Source organism: Gymnoscopelus braueri, assembly GCF_963280865.1.
Source record: "Gymnoscopelus braueri genome assembly, chromosome: 13".
NCBI classification, from domain to species: Eukaryota; Metazoa; Chordata; class Actinopteri; order Myctophiformes; family Myctophidae; genus Gymnoscopelus; species Gymnoscopelus braueri.
The window spans coordinates 15,425,890-15,453,082 of NC_137615.1; the positions used below are offsets into that span (position 1 = coordinate 15,425,890).

The window sequence follows — 27,193 nt, forward strand, 5'->3', positions numbered from 1 at the left end:
AGCATTTCTCAATGTATCTCTTGTTACATGCGGTAGAGACAATTGTGACATTTTGAATTGCACAAGACTATTCATGATTGTGAACTACTATACCTCAATTCCATTAGATCCAAATAAACAATGATAAAGATAAAATTTTCTAAGACATACAGTAGCTAAATTCTACATTGTAACTGTTGACTGGTAGGCTACTTGTATCATGTAATGTGTTTATTCAGTAATTGTGAATAGGTTTGTGTGCAGCTTAAAGTAACCCAAATATAACTGCCTATAATAACTGTTCACCTGAAATTCTACACTGATATTTCTAAAATATCAAAGACAATATACAGTACTAAACACCTTTTGACTTGAAATGCTTTTTATTGAAACAATGGCCAAACAATACTGCTCATAGCAAAATAAAGAACAATTTACTTAAATGTAATGCACTAAGCTGAAAATGAAATTGTATCCAATTATTGTACATATTTGTAAAAGAAATATTTCTTGCTTGTAATGCACAAATAGCAAAAGGAAGCAAAAAAGAGAGAGAATGTATCGTTATGCTATTCTTCAGTGTCACAGTCGCTATTCTTCAGTGTCACAGGCTGACTTCTTGATCGTTTTTTCAGAAGCGTTGGAGCCCACAGACACCTTACATGTGTAGACTTGATCTTTGTCCCAGTCAGATGTCTCCATGTCCAGAGAACTGCTGATTTGGAAAGTGTTGTCTGGTTGCTGAACAGCAGTGCTGGTTGAGACTCCAGTGTTCACTGCGTTACCATTTACTGTCCAGCTAACCTCTGCAAAGCCCATAGACATGTTGCTGGCCACACACACCAGAGTGGCTTTGTTGGACTGAAGCTCATCTCTGGATGGAGGATAGATGGTCACCACTGGAGGAGGGAGGGTAGAGTCTGACAAAGATGGAAAGAAAAAAAAGTATTGAGCGCACATAAGACAAGTTACATCACACAATGTACAATGCAAGATCGATTCATATTTGCCTCACTAAAAATGAATATAACATTTAAATGAACTTGGAATGGAGATGTAGAGAATTACAAAGTGTTGAAAAAGTTCCACATCAAACTATTTAGAAATAATCACCAAAAACAATTTGCTTTGACACAAAGTCAATGATTTTATTGATTATTCTGCAATGGTAATAATTATGGGGGGTAGAGATGACAGAATGTAAAGTGCTAAATGCATGTAAAACATTTATTGGAAGATGTACAAATTATATATATATAAGACCTCACAAACAATACTGAACAAAATCTCTATAGAGCACTGACTCAGCTCATGTAACACATTTCAACTTATTGGTCTTCTTCAGGCAGTGAAATGCAACAACTATCAAGTGCTTTTCAGCAGCAAAATGTGCAAGAAGTATGATTTCATTGTAAAGCCAATAAGATATGAGTAATGTTAAAAATACAAAGATACAAAAAAACTTTTCAAAACAGTGAAAATAGACGATTTACAAGCTCACAATGTGTCGCTGTAGATCGGCTATTTTCACTTTTTTTTTTATATAAAAAAAAAAAAAAAGCCTAATGTGATTAGTCATAAGGCATAGGGCTCATAGTGTTACTAGTGCTAAGTAACGTCTCTGAAGGGATAGTTTTTAATGTCAAAGCAAAACAAACTATAAAATGCATAATCTCATACATATTTTCCTCCACATCTGTTTAATTACTATAAAAAGGTACAATTAAATGAAAAGAAATGAATGAGATTATTTGTATAAACAGATTATAAGAAATATGATTTGTATAATTAAAGAAAAAAAAACGAATATTCTGCAATTTAATGTTAAAGTAACCAATACAAATATATATTAACTGAGAAAATATAAAATTCTTAATTCAGATGTCATTCCAAGTTAAACCATTTTGATCAGTGTGTTTGTGTAGTACATAAACGTACAACACACTAAGCAATACTAAAATAGGACAAAATCTAAAACATCCAAAAGTTGTAATCATCATATGAAAACATATTCTATTCCAAAAAGCTTAAAGAAGCCCATATTTTAGATAGATAACAGGGTACTCACCAGTCACAATCAGCTTGGTTCCTTGTCCGAATACCACAGTGATTCAGTTTGTGTACACGGCCGTACAAAAACCTCCTCACTCTCACTGCATAGAGGAACAGCACTGACGCTTCCTATTCACACTGATCTGATGACCCTGCAACACTGTGACATTTTAACATCATGTCTGTTTGTGGTCCACGTTTAAAATCCCACTTCATGTAGAATGTGTGTTGAATCCACAATATTCAAATCCACTGGATTCATCCTGGATGTTAACATGATCATCACAATGATGGTGGTGGTTAATCAGTTTGATGTTGATTGGATGGAGTCCCAAGATCCATGAGATTGACAGCCTCAGTGAATTTGTTGAATCGCTGTGATAAACTTCATCAGCAGAATGATCTAATATTTGACAGTTATACACAGCAGAGTCTCCTGGCTCTTTCTGTTTCATAACTTACTGATCTACATTTGGATTTACAGCTGAATTGAAGTTGACGAGAATCCTGCTCCAGAGAAAGTTGTGGAACCTACTGAGGAACAGCATCAGGAAGATGTTTCTACCAGCAGACATCATGTCCATCATATCATCCATCGTTCCCGTCCATAATGACCTTGTGTCCTGTAGGAAGTGTGTGGACAGCAGGCTTCTGGTTCAACACCGTCACTCCTTCAACATCTATTAACATACACAGAAAAACACATGAGACTAAGGTTTCAGGCTGACAAATACTACTTTACTGAATGAGATAGACAATTGGACATTGAACCATCAAATTAATAACATCTTACCCAGGAACACAATGTGTTGAGTTTCCTATTTATGATTAAGTTTTACATAAGCAAAGTGACAAGAGTATAAACGTTACAATGACTTTAAACTCAATCTGACTGTCAAACCCCCAAAAAGCAGAAGTGTTTAGTGAGGAGGTTTTTGTCATGGTGTAAATCACTGTGTACGTTCTCATTAGCAGACGTGTCCCATGTGCAACAGTAATAAACTGCTGAGTCTGACTTCTCTACATTATTAATAATCAAACGATAATCTTTATCAGATTGGGCGTTAGATGTGAAACGGTCAGAAGAGAAACCAGACCCATATTCATTAGGGGAGCTGTGACTGTGGTGAAATCTTAAAACATACTGAGGTGCTCCTCCTGGAACCTGTTTATACCAAGAAGCATAATGACCATCATCTCTGGAGATATCACAGCCAAATTCTGCAGTCTGTTGTTCATTCACAGTCAGTACTGGTGGAGTCTGCGTAACTTGTTTGTGGCAACTGACATCTGTAAAAGGAAAACACATAAAAGGAAAATGAACATTTTTGAAACAAACATAAAAAAATTAACATGCTTCCATCAGTGTTTATTTTCTACTATTACTCTTAAATGTTAGATAATATATTTTAAAACATTTCAAAATGAATGTAATATTTCCAATAGAATATACAGTATTTTCTAGTGTAACTCTTACATGTTAGATAATATATTTTAAAACATTTCAAAGTGAAAATAATATTTCCAATAGAATATATAGTATTTTCTAGTGTAACTCTTACATGTTAGAACAGTGATGAGGGTGCAGATGATTCCCAGCATGTTGTCAGAATGTAAAGAGAATGACCTCACTTTCCAAGATAATGAGGCAAGTGTGAGAGTTTGAACTCATATGAACTTATAAGAGCTCCAGCAGAGAAGAAAGGGGTTGGTCGTTATCTCAGCCAATCAGTCACAGAGTCACAGGTCAGTCTATAGGAATATAGTCATATCAATCTGGTGCTCTGAGTAAAATGTTGTCATTGTACCTTTCTGCAAACCACTGATACATTGAATACAGTATGTATGTTTCTGGACAAAGAAAGAATAACATATTACAGTAAATGCATACTCATATTTTTTAATACTGTACGTATATATATATCACACTTGTCTGTGACTTCCAGAAACATACAATGGCAACGTTTTCTTTGGTGACCTACTGTAGGTTAATCATGTCACTGCAAGATATAACTTCTGTAGTATTTTCTGAAACTGTTACAGGAACTGTAAACTAATCAGCACTTTGTATTGTTTTCATTATGTTCAGGTAACAAAGTCATCATGTAGATGCTGGAAAAAAAATAAAGATGAGAAGCAGTACAGTAACTTTAGTCACTGATAATGTTATTTGATTAACATTCAAGTGTAAATAAACATTTGTCATCTTTGCCTTTTCAAGTCTTTAATATATTTTTTTAATATGTTATGGCACTGATGATGCTGTTTTAAACATGGTAGAGAACAGGCTCAACATTGTTTGTATGGAGACTTAATGAGAGAAAGTTTTATCAGAGATATTTGCAATAAAAAATGTTTTACTTAACTGTAAATTACACTTAATGTATGGACTTAAACAACGCCTCTCGTTGCCTGGTTATGTACATAGAATTACAAATCAACTCTAGACTGGTTTAAAAGACAAAATGATTACTAATATAGCCTACTCAACTGAATGAGATGACATGGATGATGTTGCCATTGAACAATCTAATGTTTAATATTGTATTCATTACAAAACACAATATGTTGAGTACCACGTTTATTTTTTAGATTAACATTTTATATCTTTTACTGAATGAGATGACATGGATGATGTTACCATTGAACAATCTAATGTTTAATATTTTATTCATTACAAAACACAATGTGTTGAGTTCCATGTTTATCTAATAGATTAACATGTTATATCTTTAATTGAACCTAAAGGGAAGTGACAGAGTGTAAACTTTATAGTGACTCGATCTGATTGTCAGAACCCCAGGAAGCAGAAGTGTTTGGTGAGGAGGTTTTTGTCATGGTGTAATTCACTGTGATACGTACTCATTAACAGAGCTGTCCCATGTCTTACAGTAATAAACTGCTGAGTCTGACTCCTCCACATTGTTGATGATCAAACGATAATCAGATTTAGACTGATGATTAGATGTGAATTTAGGAGAGGAGAAACCAGAGCCATATCTTACAGAACTCCATCCATGGTAACAGCTTAACACGTACTGGGGAACTCCGCCTGGAACCTGTTTATACCAGCGACCTGCGTCAGTAACAGTCCCCAGGTTACAATCCACAGTGGTCGTCTCTCCTCTCCTCATTGTCACAACAGGAGGCTTCTGTGTCACCACAGTCACACCACTCACACCTGGGAAACAACAAGAGAGCATGAAGCCAAGAGAAATAGACAAGATGATGAATCCAACATGAAGTCAAAGTATACAGTAAGTCAGTCTTCTTACATGTTAGAGCAGTGATGAGAGTGCAGAGAGTTGGCAGCATGTTGTCACAGTGTGGCGTGAACGTCCCTTATTGTTCAGCTGAGAGATGAACAGTGCTGGAATGGAGTGGAGAGGACAGACTGAAGCTTATAAGGACACTATGAAGCGAACAGAGGAGGGGTCTAAACACAGTTTTTTACACAGTTAAAGTCTTTGTTAAATTACTTCAGGATATAGACAATTTTACCATAAAGCAATATTCTGGCCATGGTCAAAATGCACATTTTGGCCGTTTCAAAGGAAAAATTCTTAACATTTGTAAACTTTTCCATTAATAAAGGTCAAAGGTCAAGGTCACATTCAAGGTCAAGATTAAAATTGAGGCAGGCAGATGTTCATGAAACTTAGTGGGAGTGATCAGTACATTCAGCTGCCCAGAGTGTACAGTTCAGAGGATAAGGTCACAGTCAAGGTAGTCAAAATTATATAATACTCATATTTAAGTTGGAAACAATAGCATTGTGCTGACGGGGATACGCACTGTGCTAAGTGCAATCCTTCATTATTAGTTTACATTGATTTCATGTGAATAATGCATGTGAATGCAGTTCCTTAATTGCACGTCCATGTGTAGCAAGTTGTTTTCTCTCTTTGACACAAATACAGTGACTATATGCTAAGAATCTATGAACTATAACGTGTCTGATGATCTTCATGAGTTTGCTGTTGTATGAAACAGCACATAATGATGTGTCATCAGAGCCAGTCTTCTACAGTACATCTACAGATGTGTCTCCATCCAGGCTCAGTTCCTCCTAGTACTGAGAGCAGAGAGTTAACCTCTTCATTTACATGGACTTATAAATAAGGAGAGGAAGCCAGGCAGGTGCATCCTGGGTAGGAAGAGAGGGGTGTGGGGGTGTGGTGATGCTTCACTGACTGAGAGTGTAAAGTCATGAACTGTTCACACTTGTTTGCACAAATTATGTCCAGGTCATTCCAGAAATCTGTCAAAGTGTGAATTTTTCACAGTCACACTAATCCAGTGTTGCCCTCTGGTGTGCAGTTGCAACAATTGCAGTCACCACTGAGATCAGTGTGTTTTACCAGTGGTGTAAAGTAACCAAGTACATGTACTCAAGTACAAGTTTGGGGTGTTTTTACTTTCTTCAGTATTTACCAATTTCAATACTTTTACTTCTACCCCACTACATCTCAGAGGAAAATATTGTACTTGTATTCCACTACAATTATATGAAAACTTTAGTTACTAGTTACTTTGTATCTAGCTCAGTCCCCGGACCCCCCCCCCTCATTAATTTGCCAACAAGATAATTAATACCTACATACACCTACAAATCAGTCTGTCTCTCCACGTTCAACCTCTCTTCATTCTCATTCTTCATGGCATTTAGTTCATATTGTTAATAGGATGATTCTGTGTGTGTGTGTGCGTGCGCGCGTGAGCATGCGTGCGTGTGTGCGTATGTGCGTGTGTGTGTGCGCGCCCGTGCGTGCGTGCGTGCGTGTATATAGGCAGACAGGCAACAGACTTTGCTCTGGTATCGGTTTATGACTGTCATAACTGTTTAAGTCTGAATAAGAGACGTGGGAGATTCTATTGATCATTGATTGAAAAATGATCAAGTAAAATGCAGGCTATTTCATCAGTATTATGTGTTATTTCCTTATCTGAATGTGGAAGAACAAAGATAATCAGCCATATTTTTTCCTGTGTTGTTTTGTAGGGATGTGGCCTTTACTAGAGCAATTAAGATAAATGGAAGGAGCAGGTTAAACTGTCCTTAGGGCAGAGATAATTGATCCTGACCTTTGGACAGGCTGCATGTTGGTTTCATTTCTAGAAGCTGTGTTTGGTCTTGTGCTCTACTTTATGCTCTGCCACTATAGTTTAGGACCTGGCTAAGATATGTATGCACTTCATTTAGGAGAGAATATCTCAACTGTTCTTGGCTAATATGACCCCAGGGAACAACTTAGGAACTGTGACTAATTCTCTATCCGGGGCGAAATACCCGAAAATGACCATGCCCTTTTTAAAATGACCATAACCGGTGCACTACTTCCAACATGGCTCTATCTGCTAAACCGTTGGAGCTACAGATTTACTGAGGTGCTCAAAATGTTCAGAATACTTATGTTTAGTGAAACATAGTAAAGCGTAAAATGTCTAATTTGAATATTTGACAGAACAGCTAAAAGAAACTAAAAACGTATTATAGTCCAGGGCCTAGGGATATTTTTGCGCAAATCAATCTGAGAGCACCACATTTGTCCCAGATGTAATCCAGGGCATGCTCTAATGAATTAGCAAGGGCGCCCGAGCCAGCGACCTTCAGGGTCATCATAGTGGCCAAATCCAATATGGCTGCCACCTGACAAAGTTTTTGGCTATAACGTTTGAACCACATTTTAAGCTATGAATGCAAACTTGGTGTCTAAATCATGTTTTTTGACAATTAGAAACATGTTTGAATGTTTCCACTCCACTGTGGCTGCAAAAGTCATGTAGTGGACACAGCAAATGCTGCAAAACTGAAGTCTGTTACATCTCGATATATAGATGTTGTATGATTAGGACATTAAAAACAGTCATCACCCCGAGGAATCAAAAGGACTGTGTGTGTGTGTGTGTGTGTGTGTGTGTGTGTGTGTGTGTGTGTGTGTGTGTGTGTGTGTGTGTGTGTGTGTGTGTGTGTGTGTGTGTGTGTGTGTGTGTGTGTGTGTGTGTGTGTGTGTGTGTGTGTTTGATCTTAACTCATTCCTACAACTACTGTACACTCAATCTGGATGAAACTTTATGTTACAGTACATGTTACATATGTTACAGTTAGGTATCGTGGCCATATTTGTAATAAGCAAGTCAGAGTGCTCTAGATGGATTCAATCATAAATATAAGCATTCCAATGTGTTTCTAATGCTCAAAAAGCTTAAAGTAGACACCAAGTTTGCCAAAAATGTAAAAGATTAAGGTAAGTGAAACAAATTTGCAAAACTAATATTTCTTTGAAATATGCAAAATATAGGTCCAGCCACACCCAGTCATAAAGGTAAGCATTACAACATGTTTCTAATTGTCAAAAAACAGGATTTAGACACCAAGTTTGCTCATTTATAGCTCATCTGGTTCAAAAGTTTTAGCTAAAACCTTTTTCAGGTGGTGGCCATACTGGATTTGGCCACAATGATGACCCAGAGCGTTGCTGGCTCAGGTACCCTTGCTAAATCATTAGAGCATGCCCTGGGTTACATCAACTTAGGTGCTTTTAGACTGATTCACACACAATTATTCCTATAGCCCTGGACTGTAATGTGTTGGCAGTTTCTTTTGCTTTTTGTAGCTGTTCTGTCTTAAAATATTTTACTTTACTATATTTCCCTAAACATAAGTATTCTGAACATTTTGAGCACCTCAGTAAATCTGTAGCTCCAACAGTTTAGTAGATAGAGCCATGTTGGAAGTAGTGCACCGGTTATGGTCATTTTAAAAAGGGCGTGGTCATTTTCGGGTATTTCGCCCCGGATAGAGAATTAGTCACAGTTCCTAAGTTGTTCCCTGGGGTCATATTAGCCAAGAACAGTTGAGATATTCTCTCCTAAATTAAGTGCATACATATCTTAGCCAGGTCCTAGACTACTACAACCAACTCCAAGTTTGCTGGAGCCTTTAAGGTCTGGCTGTTGATGAGACCAGCAGATCTACAAGCCCACAACCCAGATCGGCTATTTTCACTATATTTGAAATGGGGCTTAAGTGGTTAATTCCTAATATGTTTTTGTAAATATGGGTCCCAAGAGTCCCTTCCTTTAAATGTAATGGAGTCAAAAGTACAATATTTCTATTTGAAATATAGCGTAGTGAAAGTCATGTGCTTGCAAAAAAGCACAATACAACAATACTGTAAGGGACCAGAGTTGGTCGGCAAGAGAGACACCAGGAGCCTTGTGTAGTTTCTTTAAAATGTCTTTTTTTTTGTGTCTTTTATTTTTCCATTAAAAACATGACAGTTAAAGGGGTATTTCACTTTCAAAAAAACTTTTGGTCATTTTATCATCTACTCAGGCTTTTGTGAACCCCCCAGACAGCTTTTGAGTTGCTCGATTCAGTATTTAGATATTTGATATTCATTTTATCAGACACGCCCCCTTCCTATACAAACCCATTGTAACTTCAAACTCCATTTTAACCATGTTAGATTCATCAAAAACACCCGTCTTTGGTTCTGGTGACTCATACCGCCCCCCTAATACGTGAGGGGGCCGTGTTTTTTCAATTACTTTTTTCATTTATTTTTAATATTTTTTTTGGAAAATGAAAAAAATAAAATACAATAAAAAAATAAAATAAAATAAATGAAAAAATGAATCGGAAAAACACGGCCCCCTCACGCATTAGAAGGGCAGGGTGAGTCACCAGAACCAAGGACGGGCGTTTTTGATGAATCTAACATGGTTAAAATGGAGTTTGAAGTTACAATGGGTTTGTATAGGAAGGGGGCGTGTCTGATAAAAAGAATATCAAATATCTAAATACTGAATCGAGCAACTTAAAAACTGTCTGGGGGGTTCACAAAGGCCTGAGTAGACGATAAAATGACCAAAAGTTTTTTTGAAAGTGAAATACCCCTTTAATGATTCTAGGCCCAAAACAAATGAAGACAGAACTGAACTTAACATCAAGACTGACCTAATCAAAATGAGACATGAGGGGTACATATAGTGGGTGATCAAACCACTCTTAACACAAAGGGGAAGACAAAGAATAACATTTAAACAGACTACAAATAATACAACATAATTCACTACAGCACTAACTCATATTAAATAAAGAAACTGCATACAACTGAAATACATTTCTTCACAATTGTAATTAAAACTCAAACAGGGGACATGGTGCAGTCCAATTACTCAATCAGTTCCTCATAAGCACCTCTGAAGCAGATGGTCCTTTCTTTGGCCAGACTTTTTTAACTCTAGCACTCATCCGAACCGATAAACTCAACAAAAACAAAATAAACTTAAACACCAATTAAATTACTCCTGATAAAACAACTTGACCCTAACTAAAGAACTTAATGGATGCACACTCCAGTCAGTAACTTTATCATCAAACTTGCAATAAACAGTGTGTCGTTTAACCAGTTGTGTGTAGTCCTTTATGTTTGTAGAATGTGCTGAAAATAAATATAAACTAAATTAATAAACCAAAAAAGACAAGTGTCCACCATGCTTTACCAACTGTGTGTGGCTGTTGGTGTGGCCATCACATGTTGCCATCACAAATACTCAAAACATGTACTGTCCAATGTCCACCACTGGAGACCAGACAGATGGGGAAGATTCAAAGTATTCAGCAAGAAAGATGGAAGGAATCTCCCGTGCAGATTGGGAAGATGGTCAGATGAGTCCCTTTTATGCCCGAGCTCCCTGATGTCATCAATATGACACCACAGTACCAATGTCATAGAATGGCCTCCCTCTGTGATAATGGGAACTACTACTGCACCGTATGGGTACATTGCATAACATTACCACCCTCCCATCCCACCCACATTAACAGCATTTATATTTTCCTTTATTGTGGGATCGCTTCAGCGATCACACTAATGTTATCTTCACTATTTATTATTATTATTATTATTATTCCTCCCGTTTTTTGGGTAATTTCAATGGAGAAATGCCATTTAGTGACGTCATAATACTGATGTCATTGTATTATGACCCTACTACTCTTTTTTATCATCATTCTTTATCAATAATTGCCTCCTATGAAGTCTAACATCATGACCTTTAACACTACTAACACTATCAATACTCAATACCAGCAACATTCTTAGCGATCCCACACTGTTTCTTCAGGAACAGTACTTTCTAGTTAGGTTTTGGTATTGTACAGAAGTGATATTAAAGAAAATCTTGAATCATATCTTGCTCCACACCATTACACCCTGTGTCTGTCTGTCTATATATATATATATATATATATATATATATATATACACACACACACACACACACACACACACACACACACACACACACACACACACACACACACACACACACACACACACACACATACATACATACATACATACATACACTGTATATATACACATGGATATTATATAAAGTTAGAGTTGTGAGTCTGTCTGACCATGTGTGTGTGTGTGTGTGTGTGTGTGTGTGTGTGTGTGTGTGTGTGTGTGTGTGTGTGTGTGTGTGTGCGTGCGTGCGTGGGTGTGTGTGCGCTAGTGTGCGCAACCGCGCGTGCGTCTGCGTGCGTGCGTGACAAACAAGACGATGCCTCAGGCATCAGGCCAATGGACCTAGCTGCCAAGCGCATTATTTAAGTTCCAACACAGAGTAGCCACTAGCCAGTCTGCTGTGCTCAGCCGAGTCACACCTAGTGGATTATGTGAAGCTGATATTTTGTGAAAGAATGTTGAATACGCTACAGGCTATTGGTTTTACACTTGTGGAATCCGCTGAAGGATTGATCGGTTATCTGTTTGACTGGTAATTCTAGCTGCGGTCATCATTGTTTCCTCCATGTGCTGACAGACACTGATCTGCGGTCGGCGACTGCGGCAGAGATCAGCCAGTGTCGGTGGTCGAATCCCTAATGTCCGCAAACTCCGCATATTATCTGAAATCACTACTTTATCATCAAGATGGCCTGGAAAACTCTCTTCCTTTCGTTGTTTGACTACAAGACAGAAAAGTATATTATCGCCACAAACAAGAAAGTTGGAATCTTGTTTAGATTCCTGCAATTGTTCATTATCGGTTACATTATTGGGTGAGAGATCAATATCATCTTTTTATTTTATTTTATTTTATTGTTGTTAGTACTACTCAGTTGGCTTATTGTGCACTTAACAGCAGGCTGATGCATATAATGCTGAAATTGAGAAGGGTGTCGCAGCCAGTGTTGTAAAGTAACTAAGTATTTACTCAAGTAGGCTACTGTACTTAAGTACTATTTTGTTTTACTTTACTGGAGTATTTCTAACTTTAGTTACTAGTTACTTTGTAGATTTGGATTATTATTACAAAACATACATTACCCAGTTCAGCCCTATATACATTTCGGCCATTTGAAAATAGCCCATCTACAAGCTCACAATGCGTTGCGATGCTATGCATTGTGATCTGCAATTTTCAAAAGATTTTTATACATTTGAAATGGGACATTCTGCATAATGAGTACTTTCTACTTTTGGTACTTTAAGTACATTTTGATGCCAATACTTTTGTACTTTTACTTGTTACAGAGTATTTCTACATTGCAGTATTGATACTTTTACTTAAGTAAAAAAAATCGGAGTACTTTTTTTACCACTGGTTGCAGCTATACGTTGATTGATTGAATACTTTATTTAGAAGTTTGCAGAAAAAAGCACATGAAAGTACAGTTCAAACAAGGTCAACTAAATAGGATTAAAAAGCCCAAGAAAGCACAATGGCTTGTTTCAATTTGGGTCTTTTTGTACTCAATTCATAGTGTAGGCTGCTAATAGGGCAGGGCATGCAGGGTCATACAGCCACAAAACACAATCTTGTAGCCGATAGGCTACATTTTGATTCAGAATTGATACATTTCAGCAATGTTAAATTATGTCATAGCCTATGTGTCTTCATACTCTTGCACTGCACTGCAGCCTCTTCTTAGACTATAGGCCTATATGTATTCTTCTCTTAAGAGAGGGTTGACATTTAATATCTTAAGAGATGAATTGCACATTTATCAACACATTAAAACCACATGTACACTGTTCTGTTGACATTATTGTCTCCGCCAGGCCGAAAGGCATGGCGAGAGAGTATGTTTTACCCCCTGTCCGTCCGTCCGTGTGTCCATCTGTCCATCTGTCCGTTAGCAGCTAATCTCCGGCACCGTTGGCCCGGTTGCTGCGAAACTGTGCACACACACTCCCTGGATGCTAATTCAGAATCTCTGCCCCAAATTTTTCACATGGGATTTGTGCAAAATCAATTTTTTTACATTACTCCTACAGATTTTATCCAAACATCATGCAAATTGGTACACAGCATCTCTACAGTCATGTGATCACCGATTTCCCATATTCCATCCTGATTGGCTAAGGTTGGCTTCCAAAGTTTTCAGGATTGGTCCGTTTTGAATGAAAGGCCTCAAATTATGCACGCAGCTTGCAATTTCCGTGAAATTTCACACGCACATTCCCACTAGGCAGAGGAAGAAATGCCACCCTTTTCACAATGGCCTGTTATAGTGCCACCAGCAGGTCTAATTTAGCAAAACACATTTTTGGAACAAAATGCCCCAAATCATGAATGCAGTGTCCGCTTGCCGTGAAAGGCACAACTTCCACATTGGTCTATTATAGCGCCACCAGGCGGCCACAATAACGTACCTGACCTGGCGGAGACCTGTGCTCCGAGGAGCACTTTTTCTAGTTAGATTTAGTTTTGCTTTTGAGTAATACATCAACACATTCTGTTTTGGGTCTATATTCAAGCCGGCCACACAGTCCTTGTCGGAAGATCCTGGTTGAGAAACACTCTTTTAAAGTTTCCCTTCCTCATGCAGGTGGGTTTTTGTGATCAAGAAAGGTTACCAGGACGTAGACGAGGCCGTCCAGAGCTCTGTTATAACCAAACTGAAGGGAGTTTCGGTCACAAACACCACTGGGTCTGGGGTGCTGGTGTGGGGTCCAGAGGACTATGCCATCCCACCACAGGTAATAATAGTAATAATGATAGTAATAATAATCATAATCATAATCATAACAATACATTTATAATAATTAATAATTTATGTTATTATTGTTATTATTAATACATATTTAATACATAATAATTATAATAACAACAAAATAATATTTTTTGTGTGGAGTTTGCATGTTCTCCCCGTGTCCCCTAAGGTAGGTATCCTCACAAAAAACTTGCAGTCATCCTGGTCTTTATACTACCTCCCCCTGGTCAGCTGGTGCGCCTGATGGAGGGGAAAGGAACTGGTTGGAATAACGTGTTCCTTCCACACGCTACATCCTACTGGGGAAACTCCCCCCTGTCAGGTGATAAGAAGCAGCTTGCTAGCTCCTCATGCATTGAAAGAGGCATGAGCTCAGTTCTGGGCCCTGCCCAGGCTGGCAGAGGGAGAGTAGTGCCTAGGATTACATAGGCAATTGGCACTGAGTGAAAAAATGGGTTACAAAATCATGGGATAAAAATGTATAATAAAAAAAACAATAATAAAAAAAACTATAATAATAACAGTTACAAATGTGAACTGTTTAAGCTACTCCACATTGTCCACAACTCTGAATCTGAAAGTCATTTTCAGATTTGGTCACTGTATTTTCGACCATGTAGCCTAATTTATTTATTCATGTATTTAATCTATGTCGATCAAGGACATACTTGAGGCTAATAATAATGCCTGTAGGCTATTCCTTTCAAGCTCTGACTATTACGTAACAGGACATAGCCTACATATTATCTTATCTACTCCATGAATTGAGTACGTTGGGATCTCATTTGAAACAAGCCATTGTGGCTTTTATGATCCATTTTAGTTGACCTTGTATTGTAAACTGTACTTCCATGTGCTTTTTTTCTGCAACCTTCTGAATAAAGTATTCAATCAATCAATCAATCAATCAAAGAGTAATGGGACAATAAAATGCAGTGTTTTTTTCTACAGGGTGAATCTGTTCTGTTCATTGTCACCAATTTTATAGAGACCCCAAATCAAAAGCAGGGTCACTGTGCTGAGGTAAGGGCATTTTATTACTATTGTACTGTTAGTACTTGAGTTGCAAAACAGTTGTACCGTCTTCTCACAACTGCATGCTGCAATTATATAATTGCAAAGCCATCTATCGCTAGAACAGAACATATAGAACTCACATAGATGACATCATGACAATGTATAAACCTCGCCCTGTCTACTATACTGTAGCTCTGCAGTTTTTGCTGATTTTGAAAGAAATTCATATGATGGCATGCCCATTTATACCCAAATGTTATAAATATGGACTCAAGGTTGACTGTTTCACTGTTACATTATAACATAAAACATTTGTTTATTATTGTCTCCGCCAGGCCGAAAGGCATGGCGAGAAGTATGTTTTGCCCCCTGTATTCTTGATCCTTTGTTGTGTTTGTTTTAAGTTGTGTATGTGTTGTATGTATACTGTATGTATCTTGTTTTTGTTTCGTTTTTTATTTATTCATGATGCATCTATGTATACTGGCATAATTGTATTGCTGTTGTGATATGACGAATAAAAACAATTGTTAACAAAAACAAATATTTACTTAAGTACACCTACAGTACATGGCTTTACTTTAGTGCTTAGTTTCCAAACAACCCCACTCTGCTGAGGCATGGGTCTGTTTGCAGGTCTTAAAAGCTGGGATAATTGTGGTTATAGGGTGGAGCTTGCATTTCCAGGATAATGGTTGCAAGCTAATTAGCAACAATACGTAAAACCTATAGGCTTTTATCCCATAGGAAACACATTTAAAGCAGCACAACAACAATGTAGTGTTTGGCCTCAATTTGGCATATTTATAACCATAAATTAAATTTGTCTTTTTTCAAAATGTCATCTTTGTAAATTCATTTGTTGTCCAGATAAATATTTAAAGTTACCTGTGAGAGTCATTTGACAAGGACTTTTTCATTGTCAAACACAGGTAGGCCCACTTTGTAGTTAAGTTTCTGCATGCGTATTTATTCAACATAGCAGTACTTTTATTATTTGACAAACAAATTACATTCAAGGGGGTTGTCTAGATTGTTGGTCATGGGTGCCTGCCACCCACAGTACCCACCCAATGAAGCTCTGCTTATTAGTGTCAGTTTACTGAACTGCAGCTATATTGTGTTATGTTTGTCTGCAGAGTCCCGGGGTGTTGGATGGCCACTGTCAAGGCAACGAGGACTGTGAGGAGGGTGATACTGTCATGGCTGGACACGGTGGGGTGTACTCCAGTGATGTTTACTTTTTTTTCTCTTTTGCATGCACAGTATGCAAATTATCTATTTGAGTGATGCACATTTTTGGATTGATTGAATACTTTATTAGCAGTTTGCAAAAAAAGCACAGAAAGTACAGTTTAATACAAATGCAATGCTAAAAGGATTGAACCCAAGAAAGCACTATGTCTTGTTTCCATTGGGGTCCTGTGTATTCAATTGATAGGAACATTTAGTGACAGACAAATGTACAATACTATGTAAAAACATCATGTAAACCAGTTCTAATCAAAAAGAAAAATATGTACAGTTAACAGTTCTGGGGGGGGGGGGGATTTCTGGTGATTGTGTTTTAGTGTTGACAGAATGGATAGCATTATTGAAAGACTAATTGGTTCAATGTTCTATAAACAATTTATCTTTGTCCACCTCTGTACTTTGTTAGGGTTATATAGGGATATCAGACAGACTCTCCATTTAAATTAAATCTACAGTCTCCCATGGATTAATACATTTTCATGATGCTCTCTGAAGGAGTTATGACTGGTCGGTGTTTGAAAAAGGATAAAAACTCCACTGGTACCTGTGAAATATATGGCTGGTGTCCTGTTGAGGGGCATGTCAAAACACAGTAAGGAACAGCACTAGTACACAGAAACACATTTCTATTGCAAAGGTTTACCTTATAATACCTTTATCTGAAACTTGTCTTTGGAACTCTGTTTTATGTCATATCACATTATGTTTGTGCGTTGGTTTCTTGCTAATCGCATCATGACACACAGGAAGTGTACTGAGGGTTGTTTGGTTTGCTACGGATATGAGTACTCTGGTGGCCACAGGCTGAAACATGTGTATTTGTGTATACCCCTCATTATCATATTTGAGTGTCAGACACCTTGAGTGCAAAGTGCAAACCGTCATTGTTTGTGTCCTTCATTTGCTATTACAAATACAAATAAGACATAAGTAATCCACACACATTCACAGCCTGTGTAATGGAATAACAAACCCTATACTCTTTTACAGAGGACCTCTGTTGACAAAGGCAGAAAACTTCACCATTTACATCAAAAACTTCATTCGTTTCCCCAAATTTGCCTTTTCAAAGTAAGTCATTTGAAACAAAGGTTGCATTCCTATAAAATTTGTATTTACTAAATAACTTCCACCATTATGCAATGTGTTGCCTATAACACTATGCAATATACAGTGCGCGTGCGTGCGTGCGTTACCACCCATACACAATGTGTGTTACTGTATACACAAATGCTAATTTTGTTCATCAAATCGCAGGTCCAATGTCAGGGAGACATCTAATGAATCTTATCTGAAGAGATGTCTGTATGATGAGGATTTACATCCCTACTGCCCCGTCTTTCGCCTAGGAGACATTACCAGCCGAGCCGGACACAACTTCCAGGACATGGCCACTTTAGTTAGTTCTACAGATTTGTATCGTTTTTAGTTTTATTTGTCTCAGTATTTGACATTTATTATATTTGTTAAGTATTTTGTGAAGTTCAACCTTTAATGGTTCTTCCTGCACCTTCTGATGCAGCACTGTAGAAGACCAGTTAAGCTTAGTGATTAGTGAAGCTCACTTTCTGTCATGGAGGCCTTATCTACTTCTATAGAGTACCGAAGTCTGACGTAATTTATGTATCCTACCTGGGTCACGGTTTTGTTTGCCCATTCTTAATTCCCATAGATGTGTTTAATATCGCAATATATAAGAACTGTGTTCCAAAAATAAACAACTGAGCCCGGCGGTTTGACTCATGAATAATGAAGCATCAACTGACGGCAAGAAAACGCTAACGTTACCGCCGCCAAATTAATTTCATTTTCGCCAGAAACAGACGTAAATGATACAGAGCCACCTCCCTGACAATTTCGCGGGGACAGTTTGTTTGTTTTTCGACCACATTTCTTATATGGCGCGATATTAAACATGTTGGAATTTAGAATAGGAAAAAAAAGAAAGGTGGCAAATCGGTTTCCTGTTCCGGTTCATTTTCCCATAGCTCCATTTGATTGGCTTGGCAGCAGGTTTGAACTGGAAACACATGTGACGGTGTCATATGTGTGTTTCCGGTTCAAACCTGCTGGTACTACGTGGGACTAGACGAGTTATGCCGAGTCAATTGACCTCATACTTTAGCAGTAGGACTGGAATTGTGTCACTTGTCCTATCAAAAGGTGTCAAATCATGTTGAGGTCTTGTTGATGAAAAAACAACAATTCCAAAAACGTCAAGGAAGAAGATTTAGCTTGAGATTATATGGAAGATTTGAGTTAGGATACTATAAATTGTAAGTTCATAACACTGGCTTTGAATATACAGTATGTGGTATTTCTTCACATTTGAATGATTGATTGCTTGTAAACTGTGCTCTCTTCTTTTCAAGGGTGGGTCAATTGCCATTCTAATTGAGTGGAATTGTGACCTTGACAAGGGATATTCTCATTGTCATCCACGTTATCACTTCACTCGTCTGGACATTAATGCCTCCTCCAACAACTCCATAATGTCAGGTTTTAACTTCAGGTGATTTGCACTTGAGTCAGTCACTACATTCTTCCAGAATCAGTTGTAAAGGTGGTGTAAGTGATATTTTCTTGTTAAAGTAAGTGTTAAATAGCTCTATATTCTGTTTGTTCAGTAAAAAAAGCAGTTATTTAATAAACAGAACAGAACATAAATTTCCTGTATACTAGTGTTTTTTTATTCAGTAACAGGAGTATCCCTGTCTCTCCAGCTCTTTAATCTGTCTGATTAATGATTTCTATGGGAACATATATAGAGCTTTAACTGTTTAACAATAAACTTTTTTTAATCCAGAAGATATCACTTACATCATCTTTAAAGTCCCTCTACTTGTTAATAAAGCTGCCAATGGGTTAGGGCTGGGTTGTTTTACATTTGTTTCTATTGGGGCATGCTAAATATGCATAACTCTAACGAGATGCAAATATATAGTTAAATATTGTATGGACATAAATATTGAACACTGATATGCTGTTGTTTTAACAGACAAGCTCGCTATTACAAAAATGCTGCAGGGGAGAGCTACCGAACCTTATTCAAAGTCTACGGTGTGCGCTTTGACATCATGGTACATGGAAAGGTATGGAAAATACAACCCCCCCCCCCCCCCCTGACAGAAACTTGTCAATTGAAATGTTCAATAAAACATGTAACAACTTTTTTGTTTATTCATGGATATGGAGATTATTTTGGACGATGGCAACCCAAGCTTTTTGTGTGTGCTTGTGACACTGTGTGTGAGTCTTTTTAAACCATCTTACTTGTATTTTCTTGTATCTTTCTTAGGCTGGCAAGTTCAATATAATCCCAACATGCATCAATATAGGCTCAGGACTGGCGTTGATGGGTGCTGTAAGTTTAATTCATTTTGAACACTTTGCTAAGAACTTAAAAAGGACAAATCCATAGTTTTTGGGTATAATGTTATACAATCTATGATGCCATGATGAATATTCAAAACAACACACATTTGAACCTTTATTTTCTATATTTGCTCCATATGAAATTACATGCCTCAATTTGTACAATTTTTAATTTCAACAGGGAGTATTCATCTGTGACATGGTCCTTCTCAATCTGATGAAGAAAAGTACTTTTTATCGGGAAAGCAAATTTGAGACAACAAAGTATGTCAATAGCAACAATAATTTTGTTGGTTTTGTGCCATTTGGTGTTGTTATGTGACATCAGCTCAACAGCGTGACAAACTAACTGAAAGTAGATTTCAAGGATTCCAGTGATATCATATGCTAAGCTAATCAACATACAAATATATATCATATTTATGAATTTGTTAATTATACAACAGCCACACCGTAACAAATTACAAATGTTATTAATGTTACCAAGTTTCTTAACAACATTTGAGGAAATCAGACTTTGGCAAGTATATATTTCATATTACTTGGCCGTAGGGCGATTTTCTAATCTCCCTAAAGTTCTGTCACTCTTGCCTTCTTTCCACAGAAATAAGGGTGCATCTCAACACAATGGTACAGAAGACAAGAAAGGATTGGAACAGCAGCAGCTGACAGACCTATCACCAGAGACTTAAGGATGTTGAATTATTTTCTATAAACTAGAGTTTGAGCTCATATGGAGATAATTATTTGAGACGTTTAGATGGTTTAGAATTATGAAATTATAAGGCATTTTTATTCACTTTATTTGAAATGTTTATTTGTGCAAATCAAATCCAAACAGTTTTGCTTGTGCAAAATATACTTTTTTACCACAAAGTGGCAGCATTTCTCAATGTATCTCTTGTTACATGCGGTAGAGAGAATTGTGACATTTTGAATTGCACAAGACTATTCATGATTGTGAAATATATTGTACCTTAATTCCATTAGATGTATCCAATGATAAAGATAGAACATACGTTGTAGATCTAATTTTTTGAAAGGTGATGTGAAGGTTTAATTTTCTAAGACATAGCTAAATTGTAACTGCTGACTGGTACAGTAGGCTAGTTGTATCATGTAATGTCTTTATTCAGTAATTGTGAATAGGTTTGTTTGCAGCTTAAAGTAACCCAAATATAACTGCCTATAATAACTGTTCACCTGAAATTCTACTCTGTCTGATGTTTCTAAAATATCAAAGGACAATACACAGTACTAAACGACTTGAAATGCTTTTTTATTGAAACAATGGCCAAACGATACTGCTCATAGCAAAATAAAGAACAATTTACTTAAATGTAATGCACTAAGCTGAGAATCAAATTGTGTCAAATGATTGTACATATTTGTAAAAGAAATATTTCCGCAAACATTTCTGTTTTGTTCAAACTTGTAATGCACAGATAGCAAAAGGAAGCAAATAAGAGAGAGAATGTATCGTTATGCTATTCTTCAGTGTCACAGGCTGACTTCTTGATAGTTTTTTCAGAAGCGTTGGAGCCCACAGACACCTTACATGTGTAGACTTGATCTTTGTCCCAGTCAGATGTCTCCATGTCCAGAGAACTGCTGATTTGGAACGTGTTGTCTGGTTGCTGAACAGCAGTGCTGGTTGAGACTCCAGAGTTCACTGCGTTTCCATTTACTGTCCAGCTAACCTCTGCAAAGCCCATAGACAAGTTGCTGGCCACACACACCAGAGTGGCTTTGTTTGACTGAAGCTCATCTCTGGATGGAGGATAGATGGTCACCACTGGAGGAGGGAGGGTAGAGTCTGACAAAGATGGAAAGAAAACAAGTTTTAATTCAACACTTATTCAGCGTACATAAGACGAGTTACATCACATAATATACTGTACAATGCAAGATCGATTCATATTTGCCTCACTAAAAATTAAGATAACATTTATAATGAACTCGGAGTGGAGATGCAGAAAATTACAAAGTCCCACATCAAACTATTTAGAAATCATTACAAATCATCAAAAACAATTTGCTTTGACACAAAGTCAATGATTTTATTGATTATTTTGCAATGGTAATAATTATGGGGAAAAAAAAACATGTATCATAAGTGCTAAATCCATGTAAAACATTTATTGGAGGATGCAGAAAATACAAGACCACGCAAACAATACTGAACAAAATGTCTATAGAGCACTGACTCAGCTCACGTAACCCATTTCAACTTATTGGTCTTCTTCAGGCAGTGAAATGCAACGACTATCAAGTGAAAATAAGACTTCAGCAGCAAAATTTGCAAGAAGTATGATTTCATAGTAAAGCCAATGAGATATGATTAAAAATACATAGAGCCCTATTTTGCACAGTGTCTTGTTCCTTATAACTAAACGTATTAGGCCTTTTCTATTATTTTGAAAAACATTCAAAAATAGTGAAAATAGCTGATCTACAAGTTCACAATGTGTCGCTGTACTATTTTAAAATGTTTTTCTAAATAATAAAAAATGCCTAATATGATTAGTCATAAGGAATAAAATGCCATCAAAAATAGTGTTACTAGTGCTAAGTTTTTAATGTCAAAGCAAAACAAACTATAAAATAGCATAATTTCATACATATTTTCCTCCACATCTGTTTAAACACTATAAAAAGTTACAATTTCATGAAAAGAAATGAATAGCATTATTTGTACAAGCAGATTATATGAAATATGATTTTTATAATTTAAGAAAGAAACTATGGCGATACCATGTAACCAAATATTCTGCATTTGCATGTTAAAGTAACCAATACAAATATGTATAAGTATTAAATAATATTTTTAACTGAGAAATATTGACAGATGAAACCATTTTTATCAGTGTGTTTGTGTAGTACATAAACGTAAAAACACTAAACAATACTAAAATAGGACACAATCTAAAACATCCAAAAGTTGTATCATCATATGAAAAAAAAAATCTGTTCCAAAAAGCTAAAAAGAAGCCCATATTTTAAGTATATAACAGAGTACTCACCAGTCACAATCAGCTTGGTTCCTTGTCCGAATACCACAGTGATTCAGTTTGTGTACACGGCCGTACAAAAACCTCCTCACTCTCACTGCATAGAGGAACAGCACTGACACTTCCTATTCACACTGATCTGATGGCCCTGCAACACTGTGACTTTTTAACATCATGTCTGTTTGTGGTCCACGTTTGAAATTCCACTTCATGTAGAATGTGTGTTGAATCCACAAGATTAAAATCCACTGGATTCATCCTGGATGTTAACATGGTAATCACAATGGTGGTGGTGGTTAATCAGTTTGATGTTGATTGGATGGAGTCCCAAGATCCATGAGATTGACAGCCTCAGTGAATTTCTTGAATCTCCGTGATAAACTTCATCAGCAGAATGATCTAATATCTGACAGTTATACACAGCAGAGTCTCCTGGCTTTCATAACTTCAATCTAAATTTTGGATTTACAGCTGAATCAAGTGGAGGAGAATCCTTCTCCAGAGAGAGTTGTGGAACCTACAGTACTGAGGAACAGCAGCAGGAACATGTTTCTACCAGCAGACATCATGTCCATCATATCGTCCATCGTTCCAGTCCATAATGACCTCTTGTCCTGTAGGAAGTGTGGACAGCAGGCTTCTGGTTCAACACTGTCACTCCTTCAACATCTATTAACATACACAGAAAAACACATGAGACTAAAGGTTTCTGTTACACAAATACTACTATACTGAATGACATGGACATGGATGGATGTTGCCATTGAACTATCAAATTAATAATATCTTACCCAGGAACACAATGTGTTGAGTTTCATAGGTTTGAGTTTTACATAGGCAAACGTTAAAATTACTTTAACTCGATCTGACTGTCAGAACCCCAAAAAGCAGAAGTGTTTAGTGAGGAGGTTTTTGTCATGGTGTAAATCACTGTGTACGTTCTCATTAGCAGACGTGTCCCATGTGCCACAGTAATAAACTGCTGAGTCTGACTTCTCTACATTATTAATAATCAAACGATAATCTTTTTTATTAGATTGGGCGTTAGATGTGAAACGGTCAGAAGAGAAACCAGACCCATAGTTATCAGGGGAGCTGAGAGTGTGGTAAAATCTTAAAACATAATAAGGTGCTCCTCCTGGAACCTGTTTATACCAGGAAACATATCGTTGATCATCTCTGGAGATATCACAGCCAAATTCTGCAGTCTGTTGTTCATTCACAGTCAGTACTGATGGAGTCTGCGTAACTTGTTTGTGGCAACTGACATCTGTAAAAGGAAAATACATAAAAGGATATTTATTTATTTCTAAACATAAAAAAAATAACATAATGTTTCTTTTCTACTATTACTCTTACATGTTAGATAATATATTTTAAAACATTTCAAAATTAATGTAATATTTCCAATAGAATATACAGTATTTTCTCGTGTAACTCTTACATGTTAGATAATATGTTTTAAAACATTTCAAAATGAATATAATATTTCCAATAGAATATATAGTATTTTCTAGTGTAACTCTTACATGTCAGAGCAGTGAGGAGGGTGCAGATGATTCCCAGCATGTTGTCAGAATGTAAAGTTAATGACCTCACTGTCCAAGATAATGAGGCAAGTGTGAGAGTTTGAACTCATATGAACTTATAAGAGCTCCAGCAGAGAAGAAAGGGGTTGGCCGTTATCTCAGCCAATCAGTCACATAGTAGAGTCACAGGTCAGTCTATAGGAATATCATTTATGTAATAAGATTGTCATATCAATCTGGTGCTCAGAGTAAAATGTCGTCATTGTACCTTTCTACAAACCACTGATACATTGAATATTTATGTTTCTGGACAAAGAAAGAAGATCATATTACAGTAAATGCATATTCATATTTCTAAATACTATATGTATATCAGACTTGTCTGTGACTTCCAGAAACATACAATGGCAACGTTTTCTTTGGTGACCTAGATTAATCATATCAGACCTAGATTCATATGTTCAGGTAACAAAGTCATCATGTAGATGCTGGAAGAAAAGAAAGATGAGAAGCAGTAAGTACAGATATCACAGTAACTTAAGTCACTGATAATTGTATTTGATTAATATTCAAATGTAAATAAACAGTCTTTTGGCTTTTCAATTCAAGATTAAAAAATATATATATTATGGTACTGATGCATAAGTTAAGTATAAGTTAATTAGAATTTAGTGGAAATTTGAATGGAATAGATGCATACGTTGATAACGAGATAATAGAAGTCTGTTAGAAGTCAACTAATAAGAGATGATGCTGTTTTAAACAGATATTTACCGTAAAAAATATTTTTTTAAAGGTAAATAGTATTTCAGCCAAAAAAATGATATTTTCTATCAATTACACATCCCATGAAGCCTTGAATTCATGGAGATTTATTTTCTTGGTCGCATTCCTGAGCCTAATTTGATTACCGGTGGAGTCGGAGACTCAATTAACCTGCTTTTGAATCTCCTACCTAATCAAATTATTGGCAGATAATTTGATAGAAAATAACTCATTTTTTGGGTGAACTACTCCTTTAATATATTGAATTAAATAACGCCTCTCGTTGCCTGTTTTTTTGCATAAAATATACATTATCAACTCTAGACTGGTTTAAAAGACAAAGGGATTACTAATATAGCATACTGAATGAGATGGACATGGATGATGTTGTCACTGAACAATCTAATGTTTAATATTTTATTCATTACAAAACACAATGTATTGAGTTCCATGTTTATTTTTTTAGATTAACATTTTATATTTTTAAATGAACCTAAAGGGAAGTGACAGAACGTAAACTTTATACAGACTCGATCTGATTGTCAGAACTCCAAAAAGCAGAAGTGTTTGGTGAGGAGGTTTTTGTCATGGTGTAAATCACTGTGATACTGCGTTGTTATTATGCCATGTCTGACAGTAATAAACTGCTGAGTCTGACTCCTCCACATTGTTGATGATCAAACGATAATCTGATGTAGACTGATGATTAGATGTGAATTTAGGAGAGGAGAAACCAGAGGCATATTTTGCAGAACTCCATCCATGGTACCCGCGTAACATGTACTGAGGAACTCCACCTGGAACCTGTTTATACCAGCGAGCTGAGTCGCCAGTAACAGTCCCCAGGTTACAATCCATGGTGGTCGTCTCTCCTCTCCTCACTGTCACAACAGGAGGCTTCTGTGTCACCACAGTCACACCACTCACACCTGGGAAACAACAAGAGAGCATGAAGCCAAGAGAAATAGACAAGATGATGAATCCAACATGAAGTCAAAGTATACAGTAAGTCAGTCTTCTTACATGTTAGAGCAGTGATGAGAGTGCAGAGAGTTGGCAGCATGTTGTCACAGTGTGGTGTGAACGTCCCTAATTGTTCAGCTGAGAGATGAACAGTGTTGGAGAGGAGAAGAGAGGACAGACTGAACTAGGAGCTTATAAGGACACTAAGAAGAGAACAAAGGAGGGGTCTAAAAACATAGTTTTTTACAGTGTCTTTGGTAAATTACTTCTGGATATAGACAATCTTACCATAAGGAGATATTCTGGCCATGGTTAAAATGCACATTTTGGCCATTTCAAAGGATAAATTCTAAATATTCGTAAACCTTTAATGAACCATTAATGAAGGACCCATGAAGGACCTCATACCGTTATCTTTAATAAAGATACGTCTACATTTATAACAATAATCTTTATATGTATTCGTGCCTTACATTACATTACAGGATGCAGCTCAAACTGTGCTTTTAATTTAATAATTACCTCCGCTATCAGAGTTGGACAGGTTTATATTTTCACCCCATTCCCTTTTGTTTGTTTGTCTGTCAGTAAAAATAACCTGTTAACAGATTAAACTTGGTGGGTGTGATGAGAAGGCTGCCCCGAAGAAATCATTAACTTCTGGTCAAGGTCACAGTCAAGGTCAAGATAAAAATGTAGGTAGACAGATGTTCATGAAACTTAGTGGGAATGATCAGTACATTCAGCTGCTCAGAGTGTACAGTTCAGAGGACACGTCACAGTCAAAGTGGTCAAAATTATACTCATATTTAAGTTGGAAACAATAGCATTGTGTTGACGGAGATAGTGCGGAGAAGTGCAATCATTTATTATTAGCTAAAATATATTTCATGTGAATACTGCATGTGAATGCAGTGCCTTAATTGCACATCCCTGTGTGCAAGTAGTTATCTCTCTTTGCCACAAATACAGTGACAATAGATAAGAATCTATGAACTATAACGTTTCTGATGATCTTCATGTGTTTGCTATTGTATGAAACAGCACATAATGATGCGTCATCAGAGCCAGTCTTCTTACATCTATCTGCAGATGTGTCTCCATCCAGGCTCAGTTCCTCCTAGTAGAGCAGAGAGTTAACCTCTTCATTTACATGGAGTTATAAATAAGGAGAGGAAGCCAGGCAGGTGCATCCTGCATGGGTAGGAAGAGAGGGGTGTGGGGGTGTGGTG

General features: G+C 36.9%; 3 protein-coding genes across 3 annotated transcripts; 1 reads left to right on the forward strand and 2 right to left on the reverse strand.

Annotated features, from left to right (window-relative positions):
- Nucleotides 1-244: 244 nt before the first annotated feature.
- LOC308099126 (immunoglobulin lambda-1 light chain-like) lies at nt 245-5,398 on the reverse strand. The gene is made up of 4 exons (XM_080447733.1): nt 5,307-5,398; nt 4,890-5,212; nt 2,048-2,081; nt 245-899 (listed from the first exon to the last, which is right to left on the reverse strand). Exons 1-4 carry the CDS (start codon nt 5,344-5,346, stop codon nt 571-573), a joined length of 726 nt encoding a protein of 241 aa, XP_080303859.1. The 5' UTR covers nt 5,347-5,398; the 3' UTR covers nt 245-570.
- Nucleotides 5,399-11,981: 6,583 nt separating this feature from the next.
- LOC308099427 (P2X purinoceptor 5-like) lies at nt 11,982-20,902 on the forward strand (the record flags this gene model as incomplete). The annotated part of the gene is made up of 12 exons (XM_080448171.1): nt 11,982-12,109; nt 13,883-14,033; nt 14,999-15,070; nt 16,204-16,279; nt 16,814-16,910; nt 17,309-17,389; nt 17,576-17,717; nt 18,691-18,830; nt 19,317-19,410; nt 19,617-19,682; nt 19,875-19,957; nt 20,298-20,902. The coding sequence occupies 12 exons, from the start codon at nt 11,982-11,984 to the stop codon at nt 20,383-20,385; spliced, it is 1,218 nt and encodes a 405-aa protein (XP_080304297.1). The 3' UTR covers nt 20,386-20,902.
- Nucleotides 20,903-20,951: 49 nt separating this feature from the next.
- LOC308099124 (immunoglobulin lambda-1 light chain-like) lies at nt 20,952-26,113 on the reverse strand. Its single transcript, XM_080447732.1, has 4 exons — nt 26,022-26,113; nt 25,600-25,927; nt 22,717-22,754; nt 20,952-21,509 (listed from the first exon to the last, which is right to left on the reverse strand). Exons 1-4 carry the CDS (start codon nt 26,059-26,061, stop codon nt 21,181-21,183), a joined length of 735 nt encoding a protein of 244 aa, XP_080303858.1. The 5' UTR covers nt 26,062-26,113; the 3' UTR covers nt 20,952-21,180.
- Between the last annotated feature and the right edge of the window lie 1,080 nt (nt 26,114-27,193).